At 37.0% G+C, this 12,341-nt stretch overlaps 1 protein-coding gene across 1 annotated transcript in view; it reads left to right on the plus strand.

The window, feature by feature from the left end:
• Positions 1-12,341, plus strand: part of LOC120542315 (vacuolar fusion protein MON1 homolog B-like) — a 31,049-nt gene that overhangs the window by 13,974 nt on the left and 4,734 nt on the right. The window contains exons 3-5 of the mRNA XM_039774681.1: positions 2,305-3,048; positions 5,383-6,175; positions 10,266-10,413. Of these exons, the coding sequence (XP_039630615.1) occupies positions 2,305-3,048; positions 5,383-6,175; positions 10,266-10,413 (1,685 nt within the window). The remainder of the gene's footprint in view (positions 1-2,304; positions 3,049-5,382; positions 6,176-10,265; positions 10,414-12,341) is intronic.

A 12,341-nucleotide genomic window follows, 5' to 3' on the forward strand; every position in this document is an offset into this window, starting at 1 on the left:
AAATGAAATCTGCATCTCCATAAAGTTCGTCAGCAGCAGGAAGCATGAAGTGCTCTAAAACTTCCTGGTAGACGGCTACGTTGACCTTGGACCTCAGAAAACACAATGGACCAACACCAGCAGATGACATGGCACCCCAAACCATCACTGACTGTGGAAACTTTACACTGGACCTCAAGCAACATGGATTCTGTGCCTCTGCTCTCTTCCTCCAGACTCTGGGACCTTGATTTCCAAAGGAAATGCAAAATTTACTTTCATCAAAGAACATAACTTTGGACCACTCAGCAGCAGTCCAGTCCTTTTTGTCTTTAGCCCAGGCGAGACGCTTCTGACGCTGTCTCTTGTTCAAGAGTGGCTTGACACAAGGAATGCGACAGCTGAAACCCATGTCTTGCATACGTCTGTGCGTGGTGGTTCTTGAAGCACTGACTCCAGCTGCAGTCCACTCTTTGTGAATCTCCCCCACAGTTTTGAATGGGTTTTGTTTCACAATCCTCTCCAGGGTGCGGTTATCCCTATTGCTTTTTTCTACCACATCTTGTCCTTCCCTTCACCTCTCTATTAATGTGCTTGGACTCAGAGCTCTGTGAACAGCCAGCCTCTTTAGCACTGATCTTTTGTGTATTGCCCTCCCTCTGCAAGGTGTAAATGGTCATCCTTTGGACAACTGTCAAGTCAGCAGTCTTCCCCATGATTGTGTAGCCTACAGAACTAGACTGAGAGACCATTTAAAGGCTTTTGCAGGTGTTTTGAGTTAATTGGCTGATTAGTGTGGCACCAGGTGTCTTCAATATTGAACCTTTTCACAATATTCTAATTTTCCGAGATACTGAATTTGGGACTTTCATTAGTTGTCCGTTATAATCATCAAAATTAAAAGAAATAAACATTTGAAATGCATCAGTCTGTGTATAATGAATGAATGAATCTAATATACAAGTTTCACTTTTTGAATGGAATTACTGAAATAAATCAACTTTGTCATGATATTCTAATTTTATGACCTGCACCTGTACATTTTGAACATCTAATTCAGAAGATTTAAACCCAGTTGGCTGTGTATGAGAGATTTTGGAGCAACACCCTAAACAGTCATTTCACCATCATCTTCAAAACACTAAATAATTGGGTTTCTGTTGGAAATATCTTGGTGTATGCCTCCAAAGTAGTTCCAACATTTTGGAATATTTGCCAGATCACACTAAACCTGTTGTGGTGTCCTGATATCCTATCAAGACAGTTTATATAGGTGTCTTCTTTATTTTAGTCGGTTATCTTTTGTAGTTCTGTGGTTTTATGAATTATAGTAAAGTTTTTCTTTATAGTACACAGTCTGTGTTGTAACACCAACACCTCTTGGTATTTTCTTGGATCTAAACCTAAACAATACAAAACCACTTTGTATAATACACTGTTTTATTAGGTATATAAGTGGGGGTTCACAAACACTAGCAGTGAACATACTATATAATGCCTATGATTTTATACTAGTGCAGAGATGTCTTAATATTAATGGGGTTCATATTATTTAATATTTTGTAGTTCTATAGGTTTCTCCGGCTAATAACTTAAATAGACATGTGCTAAAGCACTGGTGGGCAATGTCGCCCCTGAAGGGATGCAGTGGCTACAGGTTTTTGTTCCAATTCAGTTTCTTAATGAGAAGTCAATTATTGTTGATTGTCAAATATTGTTGACATTTTGATGCTTCATTTTAGTTGTCTCACTTGTTAAGGTTTCCCACCCGTAATTTCTTATGTCAGTCTTAAATAGCTGCAGTCACTGTTTTAATGGCTCTTTGATATCAATAATATGCAAATGAGCAAGGAGACAGAGGTTCTCTATCTAACTTGTCTTCATTTATTCCTGTGTGGATTCATCATGCACTATTTGGTTCAACAAAACACCTAACAGAAAAATGTGATGGAATGAAAAGCATTCGTTTGAGGCTTCAAATCATTAATGAAAAATATCTATGATATAAGAACTTAACATTGCAGACTAACAATCCATAAAATTAAATAAGGTCTAAGACTGGCAAGAATTGTTTTCAAATTTAGCAGTTGGGTAGGAACAAAAACCTGCAGCCCTCTTAGAGCGACATTGCCCACCCCATGCTAAAGTGAAAAGTATTGGTAATCAGTTACTAGCATCAAGTTGTAAGAGATCAATTAGCCATGACATAAATAAGTTATTTGCTTTTTCAATTGGATGCATGTCTTTAACATTCAAACTTTGGTTTAATCAGTCTATTAAGTGAACCCACAACATCAAGGAATAATTTTTTTTTTTAAATTGTAGACAATGCAGAGCCAGCACCTATTAGTACAAATGCTACACTCGATGTTGGAGATTCAGAGCTTGATGTAGATGGACCATCTCTCACTGAAAGGGATCCTTATGACAATGAGCTCCTTGAAAAACAGACTGAAGTAGTTATTGCAGAAAGAGCTGACAACACTGATGATGAGAAAGAAGACAAATGTGGCGGTTTACATGCAGAGTCTCTGGATCAGGAAGCTGAGCAGATGCAAAATGCACTCAAAGAAGTGGATAGCTTTAAATCAACATTTTCTTTGGCTAGTAAAGTGCAGCCAAAGGAAGATGAATGCATCCAAAAGGATAAATGTGAACTAGGAAAACTGGATATAGAAGATGAAGGTAGCAGTGAAGATCGTGACTTATCTGACTCTGTTTCCACGGATAACACTTTGGAGGATTCAAGCGAATTTGGGCATCCGGCCCCTGTACTAGCTGGATCAACTGGAAACCATATAGAAGGTCCAGGAGGTAGAATGTCGGGCCCTTCCTCTCCTCTTTTGGAGCAAAGTGGGGGCTCCTCAGCCCTTTCCCACCGTGATGAAGATGTAACCACAGAAAGTTGGAGACTGCACCGGAAACACGTGTTTGTGCTCAGTGAGGCTGGCAAACCCATCTACTCTCGCTATGGCAATGAGGAGGCACTGTCTTCCACCATGGGAGTCATGATGGCTCTCGTGTCCTTTGTCCAAAGTGGTGAAAATCTGATTCGATCCATCTACTCTGGTATGTATGGGTTACATTTGTTTAGCCAGTTAATTATATAATGCAAAAAATGAAAACCATTTATTCAACAAAAAAGGTCATTACTGATTTGGCAAAATATTTGCATTGTCTTGTAGAAAGAGGAAAGAAATAGATCAGATTAAAACACTGTATGTCTGAAATTAATGATAAATAATTGGTCTCCTGTTACTAATTTAAGCATTTTACTGGTTTAATGTTTTCTGTATCATACAAAGAATATTATAGGGATTGTCAGATAGGCTTTGAGTAAATGTTATTTTTTTTATATGAGTTTCTTAATTTAACTATTGAATGGGGTCACTCTAGCCTGTAAAGCACGTCAATGTGCAAATGGAGGATACTACTAGACTGTATTCTGTCCTGGTACATTCCTTTTTGGTCTCTGGCTTAGGATAGCTTCTTAAAATGTACTGCTTTAGTAGCACATTGTTTTTTACTTTCTGTCTCATTTACATGAATTTTAGCCTCACTTTACAACTGCTAAAGAATTTGTTAACAGTCGTCTTGATGCAAGTATGGGAGACGCCATCCTTAACGCACCTGACAGTTATGTTAGATAACCTTCAGAAAATGGAAGACCAATCTGTGTGACCCATAGCTCTAGGCATTACCCAAAATTTTAGGACAGCGATAGTCATGATCCAAGGATGGACCAGGGCAAATGAGAAGACTTATTACTCAAAATAATGGCAGAGTTTATTATTTTTTTAGGAACTATTGCTATTTTATCTTTCACTTGGCTGTTATAAGTTGCATTGAGTAAGTACAGCTAGTGAAATATTTTTTGTGTGCATCTTCATTTCAGGCTGCAAAGCAGCAAAATAAAACGGCTTGAAAGAATTAGAATATACCAAAAAATACAAAATGAATATGTTCGCAAGTCATTATATACTGTAACTTCTATAATGTTATTTATATTCCATTCTTACAAAATCCCTCAGTTCAACATAATTACGCTAAAATACATGCATACAATAATAAGTATTTCCACAATTGGGTACAGCAGTAATTAACCTAAAAAAATCCTGTACCTACTAAAAGTTAATATAATAAATACCAATTACTAATGCATTAATAAATACCATTTTTGTATCTTTTTTTTATTTTTCAATTCATTTTCCTTTCACTTGATTGAGTACTTTAAATTATTCAGTACCTGCTCAGACTGAACAGATGCATCCTGTCCTGCACTAAATGTATACACTCTGTGACTCTTGTATACCTCTTTCTCAATTTCTCAGAACATGGACTCAACAATGATTCAATAGAGCCATCACAGTGTTCCTGGCCCCATAATCCAAAGGCTGTTGCAGGCAAGCTGACAATTGAAATTTACTTTAAATAGCTTGTGCCATCTCATCCTGCAGATGCTTATTTGAATTGAAATCTGGTATCTCGTGAGAGTATCCATTTTAAAAACTTTCCTAGCCTTGAGGCATAGAGCAGTATCCTGCTGAAAAAGACCATTTCACTGGTCAAACGTTCATTTTCTATGGCATTGAAACGTTCTTCCACTTAAGTAACCAAAGTATGCCTGTAAAACACACTCCCTACATCGGTACCTTATCACCACTAGACTACCTAGTGAATAACAGAGAGGGTCCTTGTATTTGTGGCACTGTTGTCATATGGTGTTCCCATAATCAAAGGAAATTGGCATCAATAGCATTTTTGTTTTGTTTGTTTACACTCCTTACAAACATAATGTCATGTTTTTCACAACCACATTGTCACCTACCTTGCTTCACCCTGGGAGAAGGTACAAGAAGTTGTACAGTCAGATTTGCCTCTTTCAGCAGTGCTGTGTTTAACTGTGTGTTAATGGTTATAGGTTGTCTCTTACATTCTCAAGTAATGCCAGTCTGCCCATTTCACAGATGGCGTGCTTCCAATCACAGCACCTCCATTTACCCCAATTTTCTTGGTTTCAGCTTTAAGACATTATTGATAGTCATTTGTGAAACTCCAAGAGAAGTTGCTGTTACTGATACACTTGTACTCCCATGTTGCACATCCAAAACAGTGCTTTCTTGCAAAGTACCGATTGCCTTAGCCTTCCCAGTTTTATTTAATTTGCACACATACATGATGCATTGGTTCTTGTCTACCTTCTCTAATAGCATTGTCCTCACATATGCTTTCACTGGTTAATCAGTCAATGGCAAGTGCATATATTCATGATAACGTGGCCACTCACAGTATACATTCTTGTCAGAACGGTTGTATGGTTTTATCTTTGTGCTTTATTCTCGGATACTAATATGACTTTCCTTTTTCTGTTTTCTTTATTGTCACTTGTGTATTTTCACCCAGAGGACCACAAGGTGGTGTTTGTTCAACAGGGCCCTCTGGTTTTGGTATCGGTGTCCCGGGGTCGTCAGTCTGAGCAACAGTTGCGAAAGGAGTTGCAGTACGTGTACTATCAGATCATCAGCATGCTGACACAAGGAAGTGTGGCCCGCATCTTTGAGCGCAAGAAGAACTATGACCTAAGGAGACTGCTGGCTGGCTCTGAGAAGATATTAGATGGCCTCCTAAACTTTGTGGACTCCGATCCCAGCTTTCTTTTGTCTGCTGTGCACTGTTTACCGTTGTCTTCATCATTACGGGATTCACTTAGTTTGATACTTCAGAAAGCCATCACCCCTAATTTAGTATTCTCCATCCTTATTGCAAACAACCAGCTTCTGACTATTGTTCAGGAGAAAGCAGTTATTGAAGATGCAAGGCTGGAACCAGCTGATTTGCATCTTCTCCTCAATTTGATCAGAGCTTCTTCAGCTTTTCAAGCTGGTGAAATTTGGACTCCAATCTGTCTACCACTGTTTAATCCAGATGGTTATTTTTATGCTTACATCTCTTACTTGGACCCTCCTGAATGTACTGTATGTCTGCTTCTGCTCTCCACGGATAAAGAAGCCTTCTACTCTGTGGCAGAGTGCAAACGACGCATAGAGGAGAGCATGCGGACTCAAAATTCTCTTCAGTCTATTGCAGCCATACAGTCTTACAGTGTGGTGCAGGTTGGCGTCTCTGACTTGCGGCACTTCATGTACAAGCCTTTTGATGTTCCAGACAACTGCAAGCAGCTGACTCAGTTTACAAGGTGAGTCTAAGTAGCATTGAACCTTTTATTTAATTTTTAAATGCGCTTTTCACAGGGAATTGGATTAGAGCACATTTTCATGTATTCATTGCTTACCCATTAGCTTGTACCTTATTTCTCATTCTGTTGTACAGAGATACAATTGCTTATTGCCATCATTTTTGCAGTCCCTATTTTAATACAGGATTGTGTGCTGCTAGAAACCACCTACTGTAGTAATTGGGGATAAGGAAACAACTGTGGCATTTCAGGGTAGACATTCATAACAACAGCCCTATTTAAATGTATCAGTTTTATCAGGTTGCTATAATTACTGAAGAATCTTTCCCTTTTTGACTCTCTTTTTTGACTTCCTGCAGGGACAATTTTAATGGCTAAGAGAAGAAAATTGCCATTATTTTAGGGTTATGTCACCCTCTCTATGCCACCTTTTGTTTTTGCTTGGTCTGTTAGTTCCCTCTTGGGCATGTAATCCTGAATTTGCAGTTGTCCCATTCTGCACAGTGTATGCAGAAACAGATAATTTACAGAATTAATTGTTTCCTTGTTTTAAGGCATCAGTTTAGTCCCATCTCAAAAACCTTTATAATATTTATCTTTTAAGTTCTTACTATCAAATCTGTTATTTAACTGACTATCCCTCAAGACATCCAAGCCAGTTGTTCTGCAAGTGCCCTTAATGTGTGGACGAAGGAGGTTACGTTTGATTTTAGAGCTGAAATGTATTAACACCATTAAAACTTAAAATCGTTTGCTTTCACCGTTATTTCTGGATTAGCTTAGGTAGTGGTAGGACTATCACGATACAGTAACCAGACATAGCCATGATGTCCTATGTGCCTCCTACTGAAATCAATTAGAGTGGAAATTTCTGTTTTATTTGTTTGTATTACATGCCTATCAAAATAAAAAAATAATTAATGGAGAATAGCCTTTTATACCCATTGTTACTTGTATTGTCTTGTTTACAAAATATGTTTAAAATATTGCTATGTTCTAGATACCTTGTTCTGAGTATCTATGTTACTGTCCTTGGGATGGAATCACGTTTTGAAAGCAATGACTACCTTCTATTTGTGACCTTATCGGGGAATTTATTTTAAAGAAAAACCTGCCATCCTCCTTGCTTATTCCCTGCATTTTAAATCATTTGTTAACTTGATTTGGCTAAAAAGATTCACATTTGTTAAGGCATTATATAAAAAAACAAACCTGAGCAGTATCTGTCACAGAATACTATGGTGAATGTGGTATGACTCTACTCCCTGTTTTCCAATTCCTGCATTTAAAAGAAGCTGGCAGGATGAATGTTGACTTTTTCAAAATAGTAGCCTGTGTGTCTGTGATCAGTTTAAGCAACATCATGTTATATCGTAGAAGGCGGGTCATTTATGATGGGTGGAGGTCACAAGAAGGAAGGCACAAGGTAATATTTTATAGGAACCTTTTTGTGAAAAATGGTGTAAATCAAAACTAAGGGACTGCAGATTGACCAGAATTCATGTCAGAAACACAAATAATCCCTTTCTATTTACCTATGCATCCCTTTACTTTTATAAATTTTCTTTTTGATTGTATTTCTGGGATGACCACAAACAGGTGAGAGTAATACAGAATGACCTGCAGGTCAACAAATTGTGAATGGCAATAATTAAGATATGGTAAGGTTGACACAAACAAAATTAAAACAAACACAACATCTAGAACAAGGGTTTTCAAATTGTCCTGGGGACCCACAGGTTTTTGTTCCAGCCAGATTCATAATCAATGTCAACAACTGATAACACTGATCTCCTTTAATTAGCTGGTATTTTTTTCCTCTTCTCTTATTCTTCATTCAGAAAAGCACAGAAACATGATTTTTACATTTATAAGACATTTAGAAATATTTCTATTTTTGCTATAGATTTAAAAGCTCAACTCTCTTTTGTTGATCTCATTATGGTTTGCCCTTTCTCTGAGCAGCTTGCTCCCTTCTTTGTATTTTAATAATGACAATTAAAATTGGCAGAGCAGACAACCAGGCAAACAACACTGAATCATGAAAGGCTGCAACTACTTTAGCGTCAGACCCACTATTTAGTATATAATGGATTAATTACATAATTAGAACACCTGGAAAAGTATAATGAAAATCAAGATGAAAATACTGTTAAAAAGAAAAAAATACAATATTCTCATATAACTGCTTAGCACATTTTAGTACATTTTTTTGCCAAACTTAGTTTTCTAATTTCTATATTGTTCCCAAAACACAGAAACTGGGCAATAACAACAATCCACTTAGTTAGCCCAGGAGTCCAATTAAAAACAGAAGCTGGTTGGAACCTGCAGCTATAGTGGGCCCCCAGGACCGAGTTTGAAAACCCCTGATCTAGATGCCAGACAACTTTTTTTAATAATCTTTTTTTAATAATTTTATTTAAAAAAAAATAAGCATACAATCAAATACATAAAACTTATACAACAAATAACTTCAAAAATTAATTTTAAAAGTAAAACCAGAAAAAAAAAGTAACAAAGCAAGAATCCAACCCACAGACTTATACGAATGCTTATTTAAAAATTTATAAACAATTCTTTCAATGTTTTAAAAAAGTTTTGGATAGCTTCTCTAAAGGAGATTTTGATTTTTTTTTCATATTTCAAAAAATAATATAGAACATCAGTTACCCAGTCACTTATAGAAAGTGAGTTCAAAGTCTTCCAGTTAAGCCAGATAAATCTATGTGCTAGTAGTGTGGTATAAGTTATTACAATCGATGTGTCAATATTTTACACCAAATGGAGCTGATATTGGGTTAGGAGTGGTTGTGACAAGATTTTTGTCCATAAATATGCTAATTTGGTGCACTCCCAAATCACGTGGCAGAGTTGAATTGCAACACTTGCAGTTTATATTTTGCCGGGGGTACATTTTGGACAATTTTAAATAAGATGAGGGTGATTGCTGAAAGATTTTAAGCTGATTTATTATTTGCACATATAGAGCTAGTGTGTATTCTGTTCATGGCTGATTTCAACTTCCTTTTCTGAGATATTAATTGAAAGATTATTTTCTCAACATACCCTTAGATCATTGAAGGGGAGATTTTTTTATTTTTTTTTTATTTTTCCTATATTGTTGAGATACTTTCAAAATCTTCAAGACTGATCAGTATTTCCTCTGGAATAGAAATGAGTAGGAGTTGTGGAAAATTCGAGTAACAAAACGATGTTCATCTTGATGGTATTGATTCTCCCCATTAATGTGAGATGAAGGGTAGACCATCTGTTAACATCTTATTTGACTTTATTTTTTTTAACATGGTGTTGCTAAAATTGTGCTGAAAAAGATCTTTATATTTACTTGTGATGTTTACCCCTGGATATTTAAACCGTCCTGACAGAATGAACAGATAGATTTCTAGTCTAGTATGGTGTGCTAGAGAGTTCACTGGAAAAAGCACACTTTTTTATTCAAATTAATTTTCAGTTTAGAGGTCTCTTGAAATTCTGCTAATGTGTTAAGTTTTAATGGTACTGATACTGTATTTGTGCCCTGATATACAGTATAAAGTACCAATAAAATAGATGCAAGGAAACTAATACACTTGTTATTTGTAACAAAATCAAACCGTGCATTATATTAATGAAGAGACCATGTACAGGAAGAAAACCTCTAAATAAAGGAGAAATCTTAGGAAAAACTCAGTTTGTTCAAAATGGATGACTTTGTATAACTGGTTAATGTGTGCTGTTTAATTTAGTGTTTTTTGCCAGTAGGGTTCATTGTTGTGATATAAGAGATTTTTTTTCCTTAAATTCTCATATTCTTTTTGAGTTTTGCCACCAGTTCTCTGTGACAATAGATTAAATAAATGGGTTTGAAAATGATTAGATGGCAATTTTTGTATATACTGCGTAATATTTTTGTATATACTGCTGTAGGAGAATCTATACCCAGTGTACACCAACTTAACATAACATGGGCGATGAATAAATAACGCCTTAAAAAAAATCTGATTATTGTAAGATTCTTCATATCAGCAAGTACTCTGTTGCATAACTAGAGTTACCATTTAATCTAAATATATTTCCCTTCTTTCAGCCCGGAGATGGAAGCACCCTACTCTACAGAAGAGGAGCGACATCGCCTGTTTGATATGTATCGCTATCTGCACAGCCGAATCCACAGCTCCTCTCGGCCGTTGAAGCTCATCTACCATGTTGCTGAGAAGGAGACTCTGCTGGCCTGGGTACTAAGCATAATGGAGGGCATTGGAGCTAGGGTTTCAAGGGGAATGGTGGCTGGTTTGGAAGGTGTAATTGGAGAATAAAAGGTTTTATATGTGTAGGATTTCTAATGATTAATAATCAATAAGATGCCCACCCAGGAATGTCATAATAATCTGGGATTTTAAAAAGGAATTTTAACTTGTACTGTAACTGGTAATTAATCCAATAATTCGGTATGGCTCCTACTTTATTTACCTTACCTTAGAAGAGAAATAGAATAGAATAGAAATTCTTTGCATTTATGTAGCACTCGGTGCTCAGCAATTGCAGGTTAAGGGCCTTGCTCAAGGGCCCAACAGAGCAGAATCCCTTTTGGCATTTACGGGATTCGAGGTGGCAAGTTTCCAATTGCCAGTGCAGATCCCTGGCCTCAGAGCCACCACTCCACCTTGCGACTTATATCATGGTAACTGAGTGCATTCATTGTTAAGAAAGAGAACAATACAATTTCTTGATAACAGGATTATAGAATTATGCTAAATGCATATAAATATTGATATATAGGAGTAGACACAGAAACACTGGATGAACAAACCTATAACATATAGGCTGGCTGTTCACTGGTATTAAGAGTTCTACTTTATCTCAGCACAGATAAAAAATAAATAAAATAGTTTTACGATACCATGCTTTTATGGATGATGTCCGATGTAGTGTGGAGTTTTTGATTTGTTGTTGCACTGACTTCAAGTGAAATATTCTTCATGCATTGGAGTGAACTCTTTCTCTTTGCTACCTGACTTGATTATTATCTATTATGCTGTGCTGCTGCTTCCACAACTTGCCTTATGCTGTCTTTTGCCACTTAATAGGAAAAAGCTATTAATTGCTCTGGCCCAACAATTTAGATGCTGAAGTTCCCTTGAAGCAAGGGCTTCTCACCTTTGTCAGACATTTGGCACACAGTTTTGGCTTGACATACTGGGTCTCAGCTTTAGGTTCACAAAGAGAAGAGAAATTTGTCTTTTCAGCTCCTCAGTTAGAGGGTGTGTCATAACTTGTTAGGTTTCAGAGACCTTGTTTCAGAAGGTCATTTTGCATATTTCCTTAGCCCTGAGAGAATCCCAGAGAGGGTGCCCCAAGAGAATTCCCATGGAGTTCAGTGAGTGTCCAGCAAATATCCCAGAGATCCTCTTCAGGGTGGTGCAGAGAGTTTTTAGGGAAGGTTGAACTTTCTCACGATTGGATAAAAGTCAGTTTCATTTACAAAATCTGTGTCTTCTAATAGGTGGTTCCTTCTGTCCATCTTAGTTGTGTTTGTCCTTGCTTGAGTCTTTTTACGCCTTCTGGCTCAATAGGTCTGAATAGGAACCTCTGGAGAGATGTCAGTGCAACTCTGGTTTACACCTTTGTTACTAGATGAAGTCCGGGTAGATCTTGGTGCAGGCTGGATTTCAGTCTCTTAGTTTATAATGCAAGTGAGGGAAGGGGCAGCTGGATGCCTGCATTCCTGGTAAATCTGCATTCTTAACAGGCCTGGTGTGTCTCTGAAGCCTAGCAGAATGGGCAATGCCCACTATGACCTACATGTGATAACTGGAAAGTCACTGCTGCAAAGTCTATTGCCCAATATTTCAAGCAGTTTACCAAGACATAGATTAGGTACTGAGGAGAGTCATACCTAGAGAGTAGGACATGATTTTTGTCATACGATTACCTTTTTAAAATTAAAATTAGGTCAAGTAAGGTATAGAAGGTATGTTCTTATAGATGATAATATTATAATATTTTTATCATCAGAGCTGTTTATGCACTTACAAGAATTCCAGTGACTTATAGAATCAGTTAAAAAGGTGGGAGGCAAGGATGAAACTAAAGACACAGGTTTTGTTTAATTCAGTGCGTATTACAGTGTGTTGGTTTACTGCCACCATAAGGCTGAGTTTAT

Source organism: Polypterus senegalus, chromosome 13 (assembly GCF_016835505.1).
Source record: "Polypterus senegalus isolate Bchr_013 chromosome 13, ASM1683550v1, whole genome shotgun sequence".
Classification (NCBI taxonomy): Eukaryota; Metazoa; Chordata; class Cladistia; order Polypteriformes; family Polypteridae; genus Polypterus; species Polypterus senegalus.